This window comes from Gavia stellata, chromosome 6 (assembly GCF_030936135.1).
Source record: "Gavia stellata isolate bGavSte3 chromosome 6, bGavSte3.hap2, whole genome shotgun sequence".
NCBI classification, from domain to species: Eukaryota; Metazoa; Chordata; class Aves; order Gaviiformes; family Gaviidae; genus Gavia; species Gavia stellata.
Genome location: NC_082599.1, coordinates 7,622,786 through 7,647,368, shown reverse-complemented (window position 1 = coordinate 7,647,368; position 24,583 = coordinate 7,622,786). Strand labels below are relative to the sequence as shown.

Here is a 24,583-nt window from a genome sequence, read left to right as displayed (position 1 = left end):
ATGCTCTGATAGCAAATATTTAAACCATAATCTAGACAAATCCCTTGGTTATAGTTAAGAGAAACCTCCTGTGGCAGTAGAACAAATAGTCACAATAAAGAGATATTGAAATGTTACAATATATAACAGCATCTTGGTGAGAATTAGAGGTCCTTTGAAAGACAGATCTTTTCCCTATCTTTAACCAGTAATCCTTTTGTAAAATGACAGGCAGAGTTCGTAGAGAGGAGCAATACCTAAGACCATTGAAAATATCTGCTAATTTGTCTAATGCTGTAGTAGTTCACAATGAACAAGACCATGTTTTTACCACTGATTTAAGCAGACGTAAGAGTGGGTTGTTTCCAGAAGGTGTGGTCCCACTGTCACTGCTGCCCTTGGCACTCCTTGTCCCAGTGCTAGCTGGTACAACTGCACGGTGAGTTGGATCAGGAACTGATCTGGATAAAAAACAATCTTTTCTTTTGGTCCGTTTGGTTTTCAGCTGCATCAGTTTCCTGTTCTGACTCACCGTGTTGCATACAAGCCAAAAGGAGCTAGAATGCAAAGCGAGGAGAGAAATGAACACCATGAGCACCATCAGCAGCTTGTTCCAAAATTGGTTTAAACAAATTGTGAGACTGCAGAGTGAGGGATGGAGTTTCAGCCTTTACTTCTCAATTTCCTTTGGGGTTTTTTGAGCAGTATGGATGTTACAACATAGCTATAGTTTCCATTACAAATCTCTGTTATATATTAAATTACTGCCTTTATGTTATCTTGAGTTTCTCATAGTACTCTTGGTCTGGATGTAGATTCTGTCACTGTAAAACCCTGATCTTGCAGTAAGCTCTGAGGTTCACAGTGCAGTGTAGCTCACTCATGAAATAGGCTTAATTGATTTCTTATAAACATATCTGTGTTTTGTAGCAGGTGAAATGCAATGCGACTTTGAAGATTCAGTGTCACTTCTAGCTACAAACAACCTTACAGTTGTATGTCCTCATGGCTGGTGCTTCCTAGATAATTATGGGGAGTAAATACTTGTTGTTTTAAAAAAAGAAACAAAATCAATTTTTGGAAGCTTGAGCCTCTCCTTAGGGACCAATAGATTTTAAATGTTCTCCAATGGCTCCTGTGACTCCTTTGGAGCACCATGCATTTGTGTCTGCCCACGAGATCTGTTGCCATTGCCAAAGAAATAATCTGTTTATCCACCAGTTCAGCATCCATGTCTGAACTGGTCCTGCTGGGCTTCCTAAGCAGTCAGCGGGGATCTACTCATTATAGTTAAGGATATGTAGCTGTAGCTTACCACATCTCATTGTCTAAATAAATCTAAGTGGTGAATCTATTTCAAATATTTCCGTATTTCCATTGATTCTGCTGTAGCCTGGCTTACAAGCTCAGATGCAAATTTGTAAAGCTGGGTGCAATAAATCCCATTGTTGGTAAGCAGAAGCCTCCCACGGTGTAAACTCCAACCTTCAGACACTGGTAACAGCAAGTGGTTTAGGCTGTCAGCATTATGTGCTCAGATGCTTGAGGGCAAGCTCAGGGCGGTACACCACCTCACACCTAGCGCGGTTGAGAACAGCTCTGAAATACCAGTCTGTAGTGACAGCAATGGTGGGGCAGTCATTTCTCTTTTTTTCGGTTCTTCAAGAGTGATTTTTAAAGTAGGACGATCAAGTCTGATCTGAAACTGATCTGAAACCAATCCCTGGGTCAAGTACCCCCTAACTTCTGGCTGAGCTGAAGCGCGCTGAGGAGGGCGCTGAGCCGCAAGGCCGCCTCGCTCCTCCTCAGGAGGCGGCTCCGGGGGTTAGCGACCAGCTCTGACAGAGGCGCGCGACTTACATGGAAGACGCCGACATTCGGGCTAATCTTGTATTGTAACTTCTCGAACGTTTTAAATGGAAACGAGCGCGTCTGTTCCCAGAGTGCGTACCTCGGGATGGCGGCTCGGCCCAGTGCGGGAGCTCCCTGTCACATACGGCGGAAACCCCCTCAACACCCACCCCCCCCCCCCCCCGGAGGGTAGTGGAACTGTCGGCTTCCCCGCCGCTGCCTTGCAGGTGAGCGCGCGAGACCATACCAACCCCGGCTCGCGGGGGAGGGTGGAGCGGAGAGCTTTCCTCCCCTCCGCCTCCTCTTGGACTGCTCTAGTCCAAAGCAGCCAGGCGAACAGCCGAGCTTTCTGAGCGGGCTGCGAAAGGCGGTTGGCCTAGCAGAGCTCTTGGGGCAGTAAACCTCTCCCTCCTCACCCTCCCTTTTGCGCGCGGAAGTGGTAGTTACCTTCCCCTCCCGCTGCTGACCAACGGGCTTGACTGCAGCAAAATGGAACGTACCAATCCCTCCACCGGCGGGGGGGGCGGGGGCGAGGCGGCGACAAGATGTGGCGGGAAGCGCTGTCCTGCGACAGGGCGTCCGGACTCCCCGTGCGCCTAATGGCCGCCAACAGCCGCTCCCTCCGTGCGGGGGAGAGGCGGCGCCTCCGGGAGGCACGGCCGCGGCGAGCCCGGGAGCCGTAGGGTTAATGGGCTGGGCGCAGCCGCCGCGAAGGGGGGGGAGGAAGGGCGAGTCCCGGTTCCTCCCCCCCGAGTGTGTGCGGTGTGCGTGTAAGAGGCAGCGCACATCGAGCCGTGCGCGTGTGGGAGGCCGAGGGGCAGCCGCTGCCGTCGCCGCCCGGCCTCAGCGCCGTCCCGCCTTCCGTCCCCTCAGCGCTCGGCGGGAGCCGCGCCAGCCGCCCCCTCAGCGCCGCCACTCCCCTCCGCCGCGCCGGGCTCCTCCGATGCCGCCGCGGGGCCGGTGAGTCCGCGCCTGGATGCTCATCTCCTTCTCCTGTCTTCCCTCCCGCAGGCGGCGGCGGCGGCAGCGGCTCCGGCTCCCTCTCAGCACCCGGCCGCCTCCGAAGGGATGCTGGAGAAACTAGAGCTCGAAGATGAAGGTAAAAATTCAAAGGAGGGGGGGCCCGGGGGGCGGGTCGGTGGACACCCACACCCCCGGCGGGGTCTGGGCAGAGGGAAGGGAGCGGGGTATCGCCGCCGAGGAGCGCGCCCCGGGGAGGGGGTTGCGCCATGCCCGGGCCGGCCGCGGTGCCGCCGCCTGCGCTGGCCGTGTCCTTGCAGGGCGGGTCGCAGCCTTCCTGCCCCGGCCCGATCCCTCTGCGGTGCTTTTGTCCCGGTGGCTGCAGCCCGGGCTGTGGCTGCAGCCCGGCTCGCACGCCGCCTCGTAGCTGCTGGCAGCACACCCCTGCGGCTCCCGGGCCGCGGCCGCTTCGGCGGTGCGTGCTTTTGATCTGCAGTTCCAGTCAGCCAGGGTCCCTGGCACGGAGGGGAAGGCAACCTTCATGGCATCCCCTCCTCCTCCCTTTAAAACACTCATTCTCGAATACGTCTGCGATACCAAATATAGACTTTGAGAGCGAGGCGCGAGCAATGATGGAAAGCTCTTTCAACTAAAGCTTCTACTCCTTATGGATATGCATACATCTGTTTAAAGCAGACAGCTGTAAACTAAATTTTCCTTATGTGGCTGCTCTCTTACGTTGTTCTTAGCTGTCCTATTAAGAGCTACAGTTTTAACAGTGCGCTGTTCTTGACAGGGGAAATCATGGCAAGTTTTTCTATCTTGCAAGTGCTGAACTGTTCTGTGGAGAAGCGTGAATGTTTTTTCTCGAACTTGCACAAAGCATTCACTTACCTGTGAAAGGTTCCTATTGAATATCTTGAGCTTTCATTTTCAGAAAGGATTAGAGTAGTGGATGCGTAGTCAAGCTCTATGCTCAGTATTGTAAAGTGGCTAAGACTTTATGGGATGTGTTTTTCTGTAGTTGGTAACTGCTATTGTAAAATATAGGACAAATATTTAAGGAAAACTTTGAAAATAGCAGGCTGAGTCATTCTGTGGAAAAAAAAAAAAAATCTAAGCCGGTATGCTAATAAAGTCAGCTTTTTGGTTACTAGCAGGCTGTCTGCAGTTGTGGGACTGGTCTGAAAAAGTAACACCTTTTATTTTAAGCTTTCTGTGTGTGAGAAAAGGAAGCTCTTAACAATTGGATTCTTTAAGCTTTTTTTTAGGAGTCTAGTCAGTTTGAATTGCAATGAAATACTTGCACCTCTGTGAATCCTGAAGATAATTAAATATGAATATTTGGTGCAAGGGATTTGTTGTGAACTTGTAGCTTTTTTCCCCTCACACTGTTCAACTATTTTTAGTTAGGCCTTCGTTTTATGCTTATGGAGAGTTGGAAAGTTATCGACTTATGTATTTCTTCTTACGTAAAGCTTGTTACTGCTAGATAGGAGATCCTAAAACCTGCTGAATCACTAATAGTTAAGCCATTTTAAAAGCTATTTTAAACATCTTACAAATTTAGATATCTGAAAAGGATGTCTAGGTTAAAAAAAAAAAACAAACACCCACAGTTTTGAGACGCCTTTGCAATTTTAGCAGTGTAACATAGTATTATTTGGAGTCACTTGATTAGGCTGAATGTCTGTATGTGTCGTCCAAAATGCCGCAATAAGATAATGCAAGTTCTTCAGAAAGTTTGGTAATTTTCTAAATATTTTTTTCCTGGTTTTAAAGATTTTGTTTTGCTTTGTCTCTCAATTAATTTAGCTTTAAAAATAAGGTTTTGTCTGTGGGTACTCAAGCTGGGTGGGTGAGAGCAGCTCAGGGATCTGTCAAAAGCTAATGTCTAATAACAAACCTGTGACTAGTTTAAAGTAGTATGTGAATTTTGAAGGGAAGCAGTTGCCTTACTAGCCTTTCAGAATTAATGAAAACTTAATTTTATGCCTAACTTTAAAGCCAAGTGGAAAGGGTATAGAATGCTGTATTCAGAAGGTAAGATGTAATTAAAATTAAGATTGTGAACGTCAGACCAAAACTTACTGTCCAGAATGCTTCTGTATGAGGAGGCCTATAGAAGGAGAATCACAGAAAATTGAAATGCGGTAGCTTGGTTGCAGTATGAGTTTTATGACCTAAATCTTTGCACTAGTTGCTGTAGTTGTGTTTATGCTAATATTGGGGGTGGGGGAGTAAAATGACATCTGTTGGTGTTCACTTTTTTGTTGGATGGCAAGTAGTAAGTGCTCAGAAGTTGAGAAACTTCTTTGAAATCTTGGTAAGATTTCACTAAGTGGCTGTAGACACACTGTAACTGATGATCTTTTGTCAAAGTTAAAGTCTCTCCATTAATACCTAAAACCGTGAGTTAAATGAGAAATTTGAAACTTGTTTTGAAACTGCTTTTCTGACTGCCTTTACTTTAGAGTATTTCCTCTTGCTAAATTTCCAGTTTTTTGTATCCATCAACAGTTGCTAACTATCTTGTGTATCAAATTATGCTGCAGCTTTCTTGAAACAGAGAGCTTAATAAAAAGAGTTGAAAAATGAGGCTCAATGTGTGCACTGAATGCTATCCAATACGCTGAAATGGTGTTTTTGTTTGCCATTCTCCTCAAAGGTTACACAAATGAGAATTTGAAAGCATACAAGGCATGTATTTAATTTGAATTCTAAATAAGAAGTTTAAATTGAAAAAATGATACTAGAAAGACTTATAGTCTGAGTAGTACTGTAATGAAATAGGCAGTCTAGTCTGATGATGTGATTTCTAAATAAAATGGTACTGTCAACTGAAGGGCAATTTTTCGTTATACGCATTATATACAAAGAAGGTATATAAACTATTTTGTACATAATTAGTGTGGACGATATTAGACATGATATTATTGTCGCAGAAGGAGGTTTTGGTCATCTTTTTGGTTTAAAAAGTCTTTTATTTCATGTGTCTGGCTGGATTCTCTAGGATCAGTGCAACTTCTTGGTGGGTCACTAGTTCTGCCTAGCATTGGCTTAATAATACTGCTCTTGCGATGTGTAAGAGCAAATCTTAGTGAGATGCTGTTAAACTGCACTACAGCTGAAATAGGACGGGCTGTAGGCTGACGATGTGCACAGAGAAGAAGGACTGGATAGGCCAGTGTATATGTATTTTATTTAGGACTCCCTAAAGGACCTTTTTCCTAACAGCACTCAGAGCAGGAAGGCAAAAACTCTCCTGTAAGAAGTCCAGGGTCTCTTTTTAACTGAAGGATGCTCTAGAGTAAAATATTCTGAACTCATCCTACTCAGTATTCCTCGGATGGGAATGACCTACCTATGTCTCCTCAAAGTATGAAAGCTACCTATTGATGGGTGTGGAGTTTCTCATTGTAGCCTGAAATAGATTAGTGCTGAGAGACCTCTCATGAATGTATATAAAGGATCAAAAACTGGTTGTCTTCATACATATTGTGTGTTTGCTTGTTCAGCTCTAGTGTTTGTGCAGTCATGTTTCTATATTAAGGTTGTTTTTACTTCTGATCAATATCAAGAGTAGTTTTGGGTTTCATTTTATGGAGGATATGATGAGCTTGGCAAAGAACAAGGAGAAATTATTCTGAAGATCTAATATGAAAAAGGGCTTTAGTTAACTATTTACACTTGCTAGCTTTAATTTAAGCTGGAATTTCAGAAATGGTTGTGTTCCAACAGCTACCTGTGCTGTGAGAGGAGAAACTGGATTAGAGTAGCAAAGCAGTAGCAAATGTATGCCTGTCAATTGTATTGATTTAATTGGTATAGTTTTAGCATGTTATTTTGGAAACTAGTTTTGTTGCAATGTTGGCTCTCATCCATGTTAACCTCTTCCATTTGCTCAGCCTGGGTAATAAAGTAACGAATTAACTACTAAAAGCAGAATTGACTACTTTTCGGTAGCATCTATTAACTCAGAGAGTCTTTCCGAGGTATTTTCTGCAGACAGAGTTAAGTTAATTGCAGGGTTCTCCTGTATCTGTGCTCAGTTCCTAGTCTGGAAAAAAGAATTCTGCAAAGTGTGTGCAGCAGTTGTAGCATCAGCATCATGGGAGCAATGCGCTCGCTCTTGAATGCTCTACTTCTCTGGATTGTTGCACAAAGCAGCGTTTAGACAGTTATTTGATAAATAGTTTGCATTAGAGTGGAATCTCTCCTAGTAATGCTCTGGCCTTCATCTCCCTCTTCCAGTATCTTCCATCTCTTCTGTCACATGCTTATTTCTGGCTGTCTCCTGAAATAGACTTTCACTAGTAATTGCATCTCCTCTTAACTAATTGTTGTGTCTGGGGTCATTCCTTCCCTGCTCTGCAGACTTTCTCATAGTTTCTTGTTAAAAGTAGTTGCTTACTGTGCTCTTCCTGTCTGCCAGCCTCCTGCTGTCAGCTGAATACCTGAATCAAGGTATGAAAATAGATGTCACTTTAGGACCAAAAATAGTTAAAAGAAGCTTGTAATAAAATGCATGCTAATGTGCATACTAGATTTTGTTTAATTCTTAAGACTGAAGGATCAAATGCTCATGTTAGGAGATAGTAATGTTAAGGCATTTTTTTGCAACTGTAATTAATTTCTAATAAACATTCATTATGCGATTTTTAAAGCCGATGCTCTCTGGAGTACAGAAATGGCATTTTGCCCACAAGATGTGCTTTGAGATATCAGAGTACATGGTGATAGTGATAGAGGATGTTTTACATGAACTTTTCCACAGCAGATTAGAATCCTAAGTGGACATAGAGAGAAATTATTAAGCAGAGATTATAATTGGTATTAACAGACTTCATATGGCCTTAGAGTTTGGGATTATTTTCTCTTCCTGCTTTAGAGTTACTTTGTGGTGTGATATAAGAGGCACAATGGCAGATTCTAAAAATCTTATTCTTGGCGCTTTTTGTCCTGGCTATCTGATCTGAAGTAATACTGAACACTTGCGTCTGAAACTACAGACAACCACTTATTCCACTGAATTTACTCCAACTTAACATTTTTCTGTCATTTTGCAACAAAGAATATCAACGGGACAATGGGCTTTCCTGTGATGTACTTTCCAGAGTTGTTAAAGAACAACATATCTGGAGTATTCAAAATGTTCAGCTTTATTAGTTTATGCAAGAAATTATGACCAAGTGCCCTGCTGTCCTAGGCAACCTCATGTCCTTTGTCTGCCAGTTTGCTATACAGTAACATAATAGATTTTTTTTTTTCTCCTGGAAATTTCCATCTTCCAAGTTGAAAGATGAAAATTATGATGGGTAACTGAAAGTATAAAACTTTATTTGAGCAGTGCAAAAGAAGCTATTGGGAATTTTGTTGTCTTAGATGAAGACTGTTCCTGCAGTCGATACATGCGTCTTTAACTTGTGCAAGTACTGCGCGTGGTTCTTCTTGTCAGACCAATGTTCACTATCTGCAGGCAGTCCTAACTGTTTTCCTGCTCCTACATAAGATATGACTCCCTTGTTCTTAATGTGGTATTTATGCTTAAAATGAGGAAAGCCCTGCTCTGTCTTGACTAGGAAATAACCAGTTCATAGCAGCTAAAGCATGCAGTCTTTCTCAGGAAACAAAACTTTTTAAGGCTTACCAATCTGGGAAGTGATGTTTTAGTATAGCAAAAGATACAGCCCTGTATTTCTTTTAGAGCGCATCCTGTGCTCTAAAACTCTCTGCTTTGGGTCTTGGGAGATGCAGGAACTTCTTGATAGAAAAGCTTTCATAAAATTTCAATGTGGTCAAAACCCTTATTTTCCCTAACTTGTTCTTAGAAACAGTGAAACCATTCTGGCTGAGGCTTCAGAGGGAGAGAAAAAAAGAAAACAAACTGTGGAAAAATGCTTACCATGGCAATGAGTCCATGTAAATTGCTTTGGCAAAGCTGCAGCTGAAGACAGTTCTATAGGAAGTGTTGGGGCTGATTGTGTCCAGGTAGTGTTGCACCTGCATGAAAGCCGTTATTGGCCAGCAGCTGTCTGTGAGGAATATTAAGACACCCTGCTATCTCCTACACACTGCTTTAGGTGTATGTATACATGTTAGTATCTGGTGGACAATGTGAAGTACTGTTTTACAATAACCTTTATTAGCCACTCTTGCTAGTGCTGTCACTTTCATCTGCATCATATGAGGGACAATGTCAAGTCTGCTAATAATTTCCATGCAGAACTTCCTTGATCCAGAAGCTGTTTGGTTTGATAGTGGGCTATTATGGTTGGTAAACAATTGCTTCATATAAGGTCGAAGGCTTTGGACAATATCATCTCAACTTCCAAGTGTCCAGAGAACCCCCTGATTTAGAGGTATTGAGTTTACAGCGTTGCGTGCTTGCGTAATGGTAGATGTGGAAAATGTGATGATATCAGTGTTGCCTTATAGATGACTACAAGGTGCTGTTACTTGCCTGTGACTGCTTTGCTGAGCACTACCAGGATTGAGTGGGGTGACTATAGAGTCCTTTGCTCAAGAAACTTCCTAGGTGGTGATCTGCAGTGTTCTATCTGATAGACCTCTCCAATGCCCTGTGTATACAGGGAGGACAGTATAGATCACAGAATCACTAAGGTTGAAAAAGACCTCTAAGATCATCAAGTCCAACCATCAACCCAACATGAAACAATATTATTGGTAGTTTGATAACCTTAGCTGTTAAATGTGGCTGTCACGATCAAGTTAGTGCTCTTGGAAAACTTAGTGCCTTGGGGTATTACCGAGTACTAAATGAAGGTGACTTGGTTTAAACTGAAGTAATGCCAATGTGACAAGAATGATAGCGGAATAGTTGGCTCAATCTAGCTGTTGCTAAACAATCATAAGGGTAGTTTCTGCTTACTAATCATCTGCAACAGATATGACTGTCCTTTAAGATAGGACTTTTTGTAATGTGTACTGTGTTTTCAATAACTTGAGGGTGGATGATTACAGGGCTTTGTCTGTGGAGTCTTTCTTTAAGTCAGGTCACTTAAGTCAGCACTGCTTTTTGTTAGGAGCTTACTCTTTGGGTAGCACTTAAGCTGTCTGCAGTTACTTTATTGATTTGAAGATTTTGACTTCCAGAACTTACAAATCTACTAGCGTTGCATGGGTTCGGGGAGAAGTAGGTAAGTCGAAACATTTTAAGGAATGTAGCATTTCCAACATAAGTACAGGAGTTGATGGTACTGCTTTTCATAACAGTTCTTGTATCTTGAAACAAAATGTACCTCTCCATACTGAGACTGCCTTTGGATGCATGTTGTGGTGGGCTTTACTGTGGCTCTTGTGCGAGTAGAGAAGACTGACAAAAGGAAAATCTGGGAGTTTGGGGGAAAATCCTTCTGTGGAAGGGTTGCACCAATGCCTACGATTAATGTATAGCCAAAGCAGTTTAATACAAATACAAGCATAACTATGTTAGAGCAAAGTTGAATTTGACTTTTAGGTGTCAAGCTTGGCGTCTAGATGGAGCTTTGGAAAGCTTAAATAACCCTATCCTTCTAAGAGTGAACCACATCTAAGAGGTTTTTGAATGGGATGTGGATATCTTCAAGGTAGCTTTCGAATACTATTTGAATAAATAAAACTTGTTCTTAGATTCTTTCCTCCTCTGCTGAATTTTATATGGATTTTGCTGGTTTATGTGAACCAGTTTGGTGAATTTGCCAATTTGGACTGTGGCAGAAGTTAAATGGCACTCCTACATTTTGTCTGAAAGCAGTTTTCATATGCTGTAAACCAGTGGTTTTATTCATGATGTGAATTTTTTTAGGGTGTTTTTTTAAGGGTTTTTTTTGACAAAATTATTTTGCGTTTCTCTGTGTATTGTGACTGAGTATTTAGCTCTGACACTGGGCATTTTAAGAAACAGAATCAAACTTTCTTTTTTTCTACCATTCCCTTACACTGTGCTATTCTTTTTTTCTGCTTAGTTTGTTTGATGAATTTCTACTGACGCAAAGACACAGAGGAAGAAGATATCTGAGGTGCTGGAGAAGGGAGCAAACTGGGATAGGCATAGAAAAGGGCCATTCATGAGAGCAGGAATATAGAATTGCATTAAAGGAGGAAACTAAAAGGCTTTTCTCATTTAGCTTAGTAAAAGAAAAGCCAAGAAAGGATGTGATAACATTGTATGTATGAAACCATACTGTAAGGGGTGGGAAGGGGGTAAACACCAAGGAGGAAAACTAACTGAAGAATAACATTGACACAAGAACAAATGGATATAAACTCTTCCTGTATAAGCTTTGAAACACTATTCTAACTTCCAGCATAGTTACTATAGGAGTGAGTTTGTAGGATAGACCTCTAATGCTTTGAATTGCTCCAGAATGGAGTGGGATCACTCAGTGAAAGGGATTGTGTGCTTGCCTTTAATAGAAGATTCTGAATGCCATAGTGCAGAAGGTGAATGCTTTGCTCTGCTTAGCTCTACACAAGCAGTTGCATGTATCTCTCCTGCCATAGTCTTGCTCGAACTCCCTAGTATTTCTGAGTCAGTTCCTTCAAAAAAAAAAAAAACAACCACAACCTAAAACCAAAACAACAAAGCAAAAAAAACCCCAAACAAATGAAAAACCCCAATGGTACTCTGTGTGGATGTCATATGAGTTCAGAGGAAGATCAGCTTTGGGTGAAGTTGCAGTTTATCTGTGGTATAGAGAATGGATCAATAGAACTTCTAAACTAGGTTCCAGAAAACTGTGTCCAAATATAATTTATTAAATGTGTGTTGATCTTTCCTACTTTAGTTAGGAAACTGCTAATTCTTTTCCTGTATAGCTTCAAGCTACACCTGTCATTAGGTAAATCTCTTAAGTGGTATATTGAAAAAGAACACTTAATAATCTATTAAAATGTGTGTACAGATTCATAAATTGTAATAAGAAATAGCAATAATCACTATTTAGAAAATGTTGGCATGCATAGGGAGGGAGGGAGAAGAAATGTGTTAGGGGAGACTAGAGAGAAACGAAAATGTAAATACTGAATTATTAAAAGCTTCAAGTTAAGATATTGTAAGTAGTCATTCAGGATTTGAGACCAACAGTTTATTACACCTGACAAAACTGTTTCTCCAGCAAAGATCGTCCAAAGTTCTTAAGCCTAAAAATTTTTCTTCCTTAAAGCATTATATAAATGATGCTTTGAGTTTAGATTGTTAGTTTTCAGTGGAAAATCTCCTGAAGATTAGATACTTGCCTTGTTCAGTAAGGATATGACTATGGCTTGTGAAGATGCTGTGTACTCATTTTGGAAATGCTTGTCTTGTGAATAATACTTTGGTTAAGCTGCTTGTTTAGGTTTGATCTTAAACTAATTCCTGAAAGATTTAAATGGCTATGTCTTTTTTTCTAAAGTGTGTGCAAACTGTGTATAGAGTAGGACTTATGCTTGCTTTAAAGAAATAGCAAAAGTTCAAATTGTTTACCAGTCTTCCAGTATAGGTACTAAGGATACAGGATTAATCACATACCTTAAACCTGCCATGAATTCAACTCTCCAGTGTATGATTGCTGTTATTAATATTCAGAGGCTTCATACCATTTGTAGTTTCTTGTGTTTTGTGGCCTGCGTCTTGCAATCTTGAAGAGCATGCCTGCATTCCAGACTGGCGACATCTTAAATTAGATCTTTATTTGGGATGCTTAGGGAAAAATCATGGTGCTTGTTGTCAAGGGAAGATCTTGAACAAGTTTTAGAAGATTCTTCAGGTCAACTTATTCCTTATTGTGGTGAAAATATTAGAAGCATTATTAGGTTGCAGACTGAAGTTGCTACCTTTATTCACAAAACCACAGCGATGTAGCTTTCCTCAAAGTATAAATCTTTAACTTTGACCAAAGGTTGATTTAAGTGATAGTGGGCTGTTTCAAAAATATTCAGTTGGACTTCTGATACTGTTTACCAGTTAGTCCCTAAACAAGGCAGCTCTTGCTTGTAAACAAATAAGTTTCTCTGCCTGCCTGGACAAGAAAATTCAGAGTTACTATGATTAGCTCTGGAATGTGAAGTTTCTTAAGCTGCTCATCACATTTTTTTGTCTGCCTCAAATCTCATGTAATCATTTGCTTATCCACACTGCCAGTGGAGAGCTACAATAAAAATGAAATGTTAACTTCTCAGCCCATTTACCAGGACTTACTAACTCTAAAAATGAGAAACAAAGTTCAGTGCAGGTCTTTGAAGTGTGCTATGAATACAAGGAAGATTGAAACACAATCTGAATCTTTAATTGTTTCAGGCAGCTATTTGTATTAGTTTTCTCTTAAGTCTCTACTTCTTTAAACTTCAGTGGTAGCTGAGATATTTAAGCCTCAAAACCAGAAAAGTAGATCTTTTGAAGTGTCCTGAGGAACTAATAACCTTTTTGTTCTTCACTAAAGCAGGATGTGCTCATGTAGCTGTGGACACTTGTCTCATTCCATGTTTAGGACCTTTGAGGAAGGAGACTGTATAATGTCCTAAGGTTGCTTTGTTCTGTCCAACCAGCTTCTGGAATGCATTAATAGTACTCTAACAGCTGGGGTGGTTTTTTGTTTGCTTGTTATTTAGTTTAAGCAAACTGTGCCTCTTCTTCCCTACTTCTGCTATAGCAAATTAGATTAATAACAGGGTAGTTCTTTCTCAGTAGTAGTGATATTTAGTCACTCCCCTAATTTGCACTCATCCAATTGAGTGTTCCTTTCAGATTCTGGTATTCTCTGAAAGATCATATTAACTCCAAAACACTTATGAATTCAGTTTGAAGTTTGACTTGCCTTTTGACTGGTACTGTATCTTCTCCTTCATGAACTTGCAGAGTTCACAAATGGGTGTTTTTAACGAGGGTGACTCCTGTTTACACACATAATAACCTGCTGTCTCTGCATCAAGCAACTCCTTGTGGCAAGGGGAGAAAACATCCCAATTACCTTAGTAATATAAAGTGACTGAACAGTTGCACAGACTCTAGAATTCAAAAGATATACTAAAACGTGTGCAAAAAAAAAGGTGTAGATGCAAGCAATCCTGAATGTTATGTTTGAAAGTGTCCTAAGCATTTATGAATATAATTCTTGGACTGAAATGTTTTAATATGTGTTATGGTTTCTATTAGCTTGTCACTATTATTAGAAAAGATTAACTTTTTTCTGAAGACTCAAGCAACAAGACTGTGCACTTACTTCTCTATTAATTTTTATTTACCTGTTAATGTACCTATTCTCCCCTCTTATTTTGTGTACCTCTAGACCCTTTTCCTGATTGTAGGATGAGATACAGTTAGCAGGGTAGAGCTTACTTACTCTAATGTTGGCCCTGTGTGCTCACACTTCTTTTTAAAATGCTATTCTTCCTGTCACATCATGTATTCGTGCTGTGCTATGTAATTGAATTAATCTTGGATCACTGAAGAAGCTTCTGACAATGATCTCTAGATACACTTCCTATCACTTCTTTGTATCAGAGTATCTTACATCTGTAAACTTACTATGATCTTTCTTTAACTGCCAGCTCATGCATTCCTTTAGATCAGGGTGGGAAATGTTCAACCTGCAACATCCATATCATATAGCCTGTGGCTGCATGAATAATGCTACTGTGTAACTTCAATGTGTGGTCTGCCAGGATATTTTAAAGCTTTTTGCAGCTTTCAGAAAGCAAAAAAAATCTTGTCTCTGTCACTACATTCTCTCTTTTTGGTTCCTTGCATTTGAAATCCTTTCAGCTTGTGATGGAATAGTCAAATCCTATTACTGTCATCATATTACTTCCTATGTATTAGACTTTAAACCTGATTGGGTTTTTTCCCTCTAAAATTGGAAGTAGTCCTTTGCTAGCCTTGGTTGCTGTCTTTGCAACAAAGTTGTGCCGAGCATGTTCTAAAAACTTAATAATGATTTATCTCCAGCCACTTAGAGTAGGCATCCTTGTAACTCTTGCCACTTCTTCCATCTTTTTTTACCACTCAGTCATATCCTGTGACTGATTACATGGGTGGTTATTTTGGTGGGGTATTTTTTTTTTTTTTGCAGAGAAAAGTTTCCTCTTGAATAAACAGAAACCAAATGATACAGTACAACATCACTTCTTTTTTCTGTGCTTGTCCTTCTTAAACTATGTTAGTATTCTTCTCCTACCAAGTCTGACATTGATTCAGCTTCTGGTGTCTTGTTTCTTGCCCACTGTTTTCAGTGTTCTTGGCTCTTTAGCAGACAGCTCAGCAGACTGAAAAGTCATGCCCTCTTACTGCATTATCCTGTGACAAAATTGCAGTTTCTTGTTCTTCTCTCCCAGTCCCTCAGTTCCCATGCTTTTCACTGGGTATACCATGTACATGTTAATTTGTCTGTGTACCATTCAAACCTATCTAATAATCTAACAAATTAGTCATATTTCTCTTATAGTAGGTAGGTTGAAGTAAAGCTGTTACTCATGATCACAGCAACATACTGTACACAGTGTAGTACTGGATTCCTTTTCAGAATCTGCTCCTGTCTGTCCTTAGCTGAGGAATTCTGAAAAAATCCTACCTGAATGTTTGATTCCTGGAACGTTGTTCTTGAAACCCCACTTACTCATTCAGATGCCTCCATTTCCCTTAAAAGTCATGTTTCGGGGGCTGTTGGTGAGCTTGTAGAGACATCTGAGGAATAGTTTGTGGTTCTTACCATGTATCGTCACTGTTGCTCTTGGAGTGGATTAACTATATCCATTCTGGATGTTTTTTCAGGTCTATTAGAGGTGGTGTGTTAATGACTTACACTAGACCTACTACCATCTCCTGCAGTGTGAAAGTTGTGGGAGAGGTTGTCAAGGATATTAAGAAACTCATTCAGTAAGTTCAGATTGGGGGTGAACAGAAACTTTATATCCAGTTTTGGTGACAACTTTCAGATAAAAATGCAGGCAGAAGAGCAATTTACAAGGTGAATGATGCCTTTTACCTATTGTATACTCTGCCAAGGGTTATCTGTAACAGTAGGGAGGGGGGGTAACTCGCGCTGGCTTACTTAAGTGATTAGTCACCCTGGTGTCTTCTGGCACCATTTGACATAGCTAAGCCGACCTAATGGCTAGCTGCCACAGCACTGATGGTGTCCTTGTACTGTATAGTGTCCTTGTACTTCTAGTGTAAGGAAAAGGCAGGAATAGTCTGCTTGCCACATGGCTAGGTATGGGAGCTAAGTAGACCTAAAACTGGCACTATCAGGAAGCCGGTAACTTGTGACAAATTCAGCTTTTCTAGCCAACTTGTGGAACAGTTTTGTATAAATCCAGAAGCAGTGTGAGGGAGGAAATGAACCACAGAGCCAGAGCAAAAGGATCAGCGGCTGCTGTTAGTATGCTATGCTACTGCTTATGCTGCTGTGGGGTCACATCTTTAGACCTGGCCTTTGAAAAGGTAGAGTTGTTCTGTATTTGCTGACAAAGGAGTGTTGGCTAGGGATGTGAAAAATTTCTCTTTTAAATGGCAGCTTAAGCCAGATGTACATGAACAACTCTCCAGTTCCTGTTTTCACTGTGATGATACGTGTTTGTCTAAGCTGTTTTTTTAATTTCTATGTTAACAAAAGATTTAATTATTTTATTTGATTAAGTGATATAAGAGAGAATAGTATATAGTGCTTTTGTTGGTATAATGCCTATTTTAGTAAAGTTTCAGTATAATTGCACCAATGAGCTTCACCTGATGCGTTACTGTTGGATCAGTTCTGTAGTGAACATTGGGATGAAAAATATCTTTTGTCTCTAACTGTAATATTTTAATTCTCTAGCATCTGAGATGTGATATTCAACGTATTACTCGACTTTTTTGAAATATGAGTGGGACTTGGAGTAGCCTAAAGTACAGATATGTACATGTGCAGCAACTGAAAAGAAAATGTTTTTCCAGTAACTAGGTTATTTAGTACCTGTGAGAATATCACAAAAGTACATTTCTACTCCCTTCCCCATTTCTTTTCATCCACCATCTGAACTGGCTGAGGGGAGATGGTTATGCTAATAGTAGTCAAGCTGAAGAGTCTAGTGTTGGGTGCTGGGAGTGCTTAGCTCCTGCTGCTCTAAGAAAACTCAAAGCTTTTAAAGCTGCACTGTTTCCCAGACTGATTCTGGTTAAAAATCAGGGGGGATGGTGGAATTACTGTGTATATATGTGGCTTCTGTCTTCCTCTAAGTTGTTAACCTAGCTAGACAGTTAGCTGAGTGTATCTTTTTACATACTGCTATCGTCTGGTTTTTCCCTGCTTTAAAGGGCTTTTAAAATTTGGCAGCTAACTTCATGCTAAACTTAGAAGTGTCATATATACAAACAGTTTTTTAGGTAGGTCCGTAAGAAGGGTTCTTTGTGTTCTTCAAATGTTTGAGAATTACTAGAGCTACCAGCTCTCAATCTAACCACGAGGAGCAGGGCTGCTATAGAGAGCTGCAGCGGCATGATTGTGGTCTGTGGTGGAATTAACTCTTTAAAGCAGATGAGAGAAAACAGTCTTTGTGGAACCCTATGTCTTCCTTTCAAATGCTTCTGGAACCACAGACTAAACTTGAAATGTGACTGGATGCCAGTGCAGAATAGCTATATTATGCCAAGGAGCATAATATAGCTATAATATAACAGGAAAGGTTATGATTTTGTACTGTTGAAATTAGGAAGCACATATGGTCCAGGACCTTGTTGTTGGGCCAGTCCAGTATGAATATAGCACAGAAATACAGTGCAGAATAGCTATATTATGCCAAGGAGCATAATATAGCTATAATATAATAGGAAAGGTTATGATTTTGTACTGTTGAAATTAGGAAGCACATATGGTCCAGGACCTTGTTGTTGGGCCAGTCCAGTATGAATATAGCGCAGAAATACAGCCTGTGGTTTGCAGTAATCACTTCTCAGGAACTTTCTATAGGTTTTTATGTTGCAGTATTTGGAAGCTTTTCAATATGTGTTGACCATATGTGTAACTGCGTGTTCCTGTTCTCCATCTGCAGGCACTTCTTTTTTTCTCTTCTTTTTCTTCTTTTGAAGGCCTTGAAATTCTCAGGGGAAAGCTACAGTAGAAAAGCACCCTGCATGGTGGCAAAGGTGTGAGTGAAACTGAAGGTATCTGTTCAGTAGATCTCTGAGGAAATGGCTTCAGTAATACCGCACAAGTTTCCCTTTCACTTATGAGGAGTATTCAGATGATAGTTATACCTTAGAGCTCTCTAAATAGACAGTTATACTTAGTACCAAGTCTCACTGCAGTCTGAGTCAGTATCGGTGAATCTGTTACAAAAACATCACAGCTTTTTTTTAAATAATATTTACTACCTGAAATAAAAAGTTAAAGCATGTCTCATGTTACGGTGAAGGGTGGGAGAAAGGAAGGGAGTAAAAATAATTTGGTCTTAAGTGAGTAAGATTGGGGAGTAGAGTGGCAGAAATACAAACAGATTGATCTTCCAGTCTTTAAAGGATCTCTGCCTGCAGGAATAAATAAAATGGCAATGAAGAGAGAGAATTTACTCTGTAAAAGGCTGTATGACGAGGCTCTCAACTTCAGGTGTTAAACTGTCAAAAAATCTTGTAACCTTTCAGGTGACTTGTGCTCTGTTAAAAACTGCAGAAAACAGCACTGAGGATTTGGATTTTTTTTTTTGCCTTCAGCTATGACTTGGGGAGAGGGTGTGCATATGAAGAATGTCCACTTGCAAGGTAACTTAAAATGAGTCTTTAAGAAATACGCTTTCATGAGTGAACACCCACATGGAAATACACATTCAACTACTTATTAGCGGACTCTTCTCCTCCCCTGATCCTGCTTTAGATTAAGATGCCTCCTGCTGGGAATCTGCTCTGTCTGTGAGCCTACTAACTTCCTGATCATGAGCTGTAGAAATCTGAGGTTTGGCTGGAAGCAGTGTCCGAAGTCTTGGTCTAGACCTAAGCTAAGGTCCAGCAAATGTACTCCATAAGGCTTATCTGCAGCTGCCTTTGCCACGCCAGGGCAATTGTAATCGTCTAGTGCCTTTCCATCTTCCCACTCCTTGCAAGAGTTGTTGCAGAAGCAGTATGAGAGAGGCATACATCAGGCATCTGACCAAGGGAGAAGGAATACAATTGACAGGAATGTCAAGGATAGATGGTGCTTAGCACAGTTGTGACTCCAGTTCAGCTTCCAATGAGGAGGAGGACTCTCTTAGGAAGTCCCTGATCTAAGAAGTTGGGCTGTGGCATATAGTCATTCTCCTCTGTGGCCCATCAGTGTGACATAGCTTAGGACATCTTAAGCATTAAATTAGTGTAACTGGAGCTTCTGCAAATGAGGCTTCTTATGCAAATCTAATTTTGGATACCTCTGTCACTTCCTCAAGCAGGGGCAGAGATTTTATGTCACCTCTTGTTCATGTAGTATACCACTGTCATATCAACATCCGAATATGTTACTGACTTCATAGTGAAAGAATGGCCAGTATATATTCATAGCTCCTGCATGTGGGGCAGATGATCTCCTATGTAGATCAGAGATGACATGCAGAGACTGAGTGAGATTTTTAAGACAAGCTGAAAGGCATCTTCTTGTTCACCCGAAGGCAGTACTGCTTTGCAGGTACTGGATAAGACTGCAGAAGCTTAATAGTAGCCAGAAAGGATGAGCATTTATTGGAAAAACAAGACTAGAACTAGAAAATAAATAGGTAAGAAAGTAAAAATATCCTAATGGTGATTAGGGTGTTTATATTTGATTATTTGTATTTGCAGCACAGGGGTGGTTGGATACAACCAAGAGCAGTAAGTTTGTCCTCTGGGAGGTGAGAGGAACTGTAGAGACAACTATACCCTGTCCAGTTGTGCTGTGCAGGAAAGACGGGTCTGAGTGCACCCCTGAGATGTGCTAAGCCTGCAGCTTGAGACACCTTTTCTCCTTTGAGCAGCTGTATATACATAATGCATATATGATACCTGTACGTATCAGGCTACGGTATCTGTTTAGTAATCCCAAGTAGTCAAAGGTGTTAGAAGGTCTTAAATAACCTTTCCAACAGACACTTGATGAAGTCATGTAGGACATGAGAGTTAAATCAGTGCTGCTTATGTTTTGCATGTTTAGTTAGTAAATAATAAAGTGGTGCATTATTCTTATTTATAGTATAAGGGTCTTCTCTAGAAATAAACCTCAGTTCCAGCTGGACAACTGGATCCTTGTTCAGATCCTGCTAGAGTTTCCTAGCTATTTATATGGGTGTTAAACAGTGCTCACAGATAGCTATCTCATGCTTCTGAATATTTTTAACTGCAACTTTCCAGTGTCAGTTTGGGAAGTGGTTGTTTTGTGGTGCCTCCTCTGAGTTGGAAGACAACACAGGGTGAGATAGCACCTAACCAATCCCATGCACCCTAAGTGGGTGAGGATTGTTGAGGTCCAGTTGAAATTGTGTTTGGAGAGTGGGAGTGTATGGTAAGTGAGAGGAAGGTTATAGGCATACCTTCACTGTGCTGGTCAGTATAGAGTTCTCAACTGTGGCTGCCATTGACAGCCTTACCTGATTAAATCTGGCAACATGTCCTGCTTCACAGTTACTGCGCTGGCTATTGTAGTACATTAAATTTGCATAATTGTTGGTAAGTTGGCAAGACTGCATTGGGCAATGATGTGCTTTGCTAAGTGTAAATCTTTTTCAGCTAAAAATAGTTGGTTGTTTTGTAGTTTATCAGTTATTTGAGGTGTTCCTATGCTTGTTTCTACCTGTAGTAGACTTAATTGTATATAAAGTCACATTGTTAAGGCTACACTCAGTAGGAAATAAAGATTCAGAATTAGAATAGTAACTTCCCTGGGTACATATGCTTGTAGTAGTTTCTGGGTACTTGGTGAATGTTTTGGAGAACCTCTGTTTCAGTCAGCATGGGGAATAGGCTTGGTCTGCAGGTTATTCAGAACTGTTGGACCACTGTCTTGCTTGCTGCAGCAATTGGAATGTATCTAATGAAAGAGGCAGGGGACTGAAATCGCAAGATACTGGTTTTGTCCTGTTCTGTAGGCTGACTGTCATAGCTTTTTGTAATGCTGAGGAAAGACATGTCAGTGCAGTGTCTCTCTAATGGTTACTGATCGTGTTAGTAGCCAGTCTTATTTACTGGTGATTTGACTTACCATTTCAAGCGCCGTTCTCGTTGTGTACTGTCCCATGGAAAAAGTTGAAGTTAAAGTTAATAAGGACTCTGATACTGCATGGAGGGACTGCATTCAGGTCTTTTCCAACCTTAATGATTCTGTGATTTATGGCTGTAGAATCAACCTTAACTTCCTAAAGACCAGAGTTCTTGATATGTCATCTAAGTGTTCTTATAATATTGTTTTTAATGCTTAATGTCTTGTCCCCTCCCACTTCTAGCTTGTGTATTTAAAAAAAAACAACAAAACAAACCCAAAAAACTCCAACAACTCACTCTATTGCAGGGTTGTTAAATTCGTTTCGTACAGACAGTAGCTGTTTATGCTATTGCAGAAATTAGAGGATGATAAGATGGTAGTATATTATGGAGTTATATAAAGGTTTCTCTGTCCCAAACTACCCTTTTTAACCTCTTCTTTACATGCCCTTGATGAGTCAATACTGGTTCCCCTTTGGGATCATCTCATAAAGGTTGCTTCGCACCAGCATTGTCCAAGTCTGTCTGCCTAGTACTTTCGTTATCAGTTTGCTCACATGGTTTCCTAATCTCTTATCAATTTTTCCTAGCTCCTGCTATTTTCACTTCTGGTCCTGACCTTTATAGGAGCATAAATCCAACAGATTATTTTCTTTTTTCTTCTGTTTCTTCCCAGTTGGACTCTCTTCTGTATTCCTATGGAACTTCTATTTCATGTTGTCTTGTGTTTCAGTGGGGAAAAGGTGTTGGGTTTTTTAAAGGGTAATGAGAGTTGGAGATTAAGGACTTGCTTAGTACATTGAAGGGACTGCCTGTATCCTACAGTAGCAACTTGCAGAAGAAGTCCTGCTTTGATTGTGTAGAATTGGACTAAAGAAGCTGTGCTTCCAGTCTGTGGAAGTGACAAATAATTAATTTGTCAGTGCTAGATGGTAGATTTTGAGCAAATCTAGCAAATAGGGATTTTGAGTTTTTTAGCTTCCTAGTATGAAGTTCTTCAATGATCAGTAGCTATTTCAAGGTTTTTTGTTTGTTTTTTTTTCCTCCACTCTTCAAAAGTTTAACATATGACCAGGTTTCTGTGCATTATTACAGGGTCTAAAGGGTACATATGTGATGGAGGGGTTAACCTTGAGCAAGTTCTAGGTACCTGCTGTAAAAAATAGAGGGCCAAACTGCTTTAAAAAAAATAGTTAACATACCTGAGCAGATCTGAAGAACGTATGCATATGCATCTAAACTCTGACAAATGCAAAGTAAATTTAAGATAATATGGACCGGATTGCATGTCCTTGCTACAGACATGCCACACTAAAACCATTCCAGCCAAATATATCCTGTTTTTATTTATAAAGTGTTAGATTCTTGATGCTGTATTAGAAGTAGCCTGAAGAGAATGGAACTGATTATGTAACATGCCTGCTGCCTCTTTAGTGATTTTTGTATTTTCTATGTGAAAAGTGGACTGGACAGAGATGAGATTGGGGAAATATTAATTTAAGGAGCTTGATTTGGTCAAGCCTGATGCTACTTAAGTTTCAAAGTGGCTTCCTCTGTACACAACTAGGGTTTAGATGCATATTCTGATAGTTTGCTGGTAGAAAAACAAGGTTGTTTTTAAATATAACTCTTCAGTACAGAAGTCCTTTCTCATCAAGGAAGAACAATGCATTTTGTCTTTGTTCTGTTTAATTTGAAAGGGAAGATGAGTCTGAAATGCAAAGTGCAAAACTATGACTGTCCAGATCTGAAAGTGTGAATTTGAGTTTTGCTTGAGGGTTGTCCTTCGGCAGTGGTGTTCAGTTGATTTGGCATGTTTTTACTTTTTTCTAAGGTTACTTAAATAAAACAACATAATGTTTTTACTTACAGCACTTGAAGAATCGGAAAGTGACATTTATGTGCGATTCATGAGGTCACACAAGTGTTATGACATTGTTCCAACAAGCTCTAAGCTTGTTGTTTTCGACACTACGCTACAAGTGAGTATTCTCTCCTTTCAGTCTGCCTTTGCTTGCAGTTCATTTTTTTTAAATGAGTGTTTCCTGAGTGTTAAATGAAATTTGGTCTCTTGAAGAGAAATTCTCCCATAATGCTGTGCTTTGACTATACAAAACCATATTGTTTCAACTGTATCTATCTTGTTATACTAGAGGAGGAGCTGGGGGAAGACTTCCCAGCAGAACAGAAAGAGAGGATATAATTTGTTTTGCAGTTGGAATCACTAGCTAGAAGAACTTTCAGATGAGCCCGAACTTATATTGGCTTCTTCATGGCTATCAGGATTTACATAAAGACATTTTATATAAAGATCCCTGTGCAACAGCTAAAGAGTATCCAGGTGTTTTGAGCCTGTTCCTGCTAGATTGGTAAGACAATTTAGGACTAAAATGGATGCAAATTACTACATTCTCCAGAAAATTTTTGTTTTCAGTTTCTCATTTTGCTTTTAATCTGTAAATCATCTGCTAGACTCTTGGCTCTGTCTGAAGAGTTTGTTTGCCAAAAGAAAGGATTAGCTGCCTGCTATAGAAACAGACTAATCTGTTCTGCCGTGTGGTAGAAAGCTGTGGCTTTCTTTTTGTTTCCTGGATTTTGCAATTGGTGGTTTTTGGCTTGCTTTGGTTTTTGTTTGTTTCGGTGTGTTTTTCCTTTTAAAGATGCTCCAATTCTGGCTTAACTAAGCCCATTAAGTAATTTTGGTCTGGAACTTACTGCTCAATTAGACTCCAGCTTTCCACAGTCAGAGGCAACCATGTAATAGATACTTAGTCCCAAAATGTTCACAGAACCATCTTGCTTATCAGATAATCGTATATAATGCTAGATTGAGTGCTATGATCTAAAATGTGGAAAGCCTACATTGCACAACAAGGCAAAGTAATGGGGTGGATCAAAAGCGCTGCACAGGTATTACTCTATTTGTACAATGACCAACAGCATCCTTCTTGAGTTCTGCAGAATGGCTAAAAGCACTGGAGCTTCAGTTACTGCTCAGTAAAAATAAACAAGCAGCTTTAACTTCAGCACTGGACTTTTTTGGATATCCATGCATTTTGCTAGTGAGGGAATTTCCTTCATCTCTTGCCTCTATTTCGACTCTGAGCACACTGAGGCTTCAATGTGTTGCCTCTGATACCTTGGCTGAGTCCTTAAAGGTAAGTATCCTATCCTAGTATTATGTTAAAACTTGAGCAGGGCTGTGGTTTAGATTCTGCCCATGTGCCAAAGGACCTCCTGCTGCTAACTGATCTGGTAGCCAAGAAGGCAATGCTGAATGTAACAGCTGGTCACCAGTGTCTCACATCAGATTATTTTCCTCCTTTACCCAGAAAGCCAGGCTTCTACTAGGAACTTTTTATCCTTAAGCACCTTGTTATCAATGGAACAGTCACTTTTATTTCCATAGGGTTCTTCCATGTGCTTTACTGGACACTGGCTTTTGTAGTGAAAAGATGCCTGATCAGTTATTAGAGATGGAAAAAGATAGCCTGTAGTCTTAGAGCTTTCAAGCACACAGACATCAGTCCTACAGAGTTTAAATGTTCACATTGTTGATTTTCTTTGTATATTCTGCTTCTTGACTGTTTTGATACAATCTTTCAACTGCATCTGCTCTGCATTTCACCAGTCCTCTGG

At 40.5% G+C, this 24,583-nt stretch overlaps 1 protein-coding gene across 1 annotated transcript in view; it reads left to right on the top strand.

Moving 5' to 3' along the window:
• Nucleotides 1-24,583, top strand: part of PRKAG2 (protein kinase AMP-activated non-catalytic subunit gamma 2) — a 170,652-nt gene that overhangs the window by 115,438 nt on the left and 30,631 nt on the right. Inside the window, 2 exon segments of the mRNA XM_059819051.1 lie at nt 2,842-2,929; nt 22,817-22,926. Coding sequence (XP_059675034.1) covers nt 2,842-2,929; nt 22,817-22,926 — 198 coding nt within the window.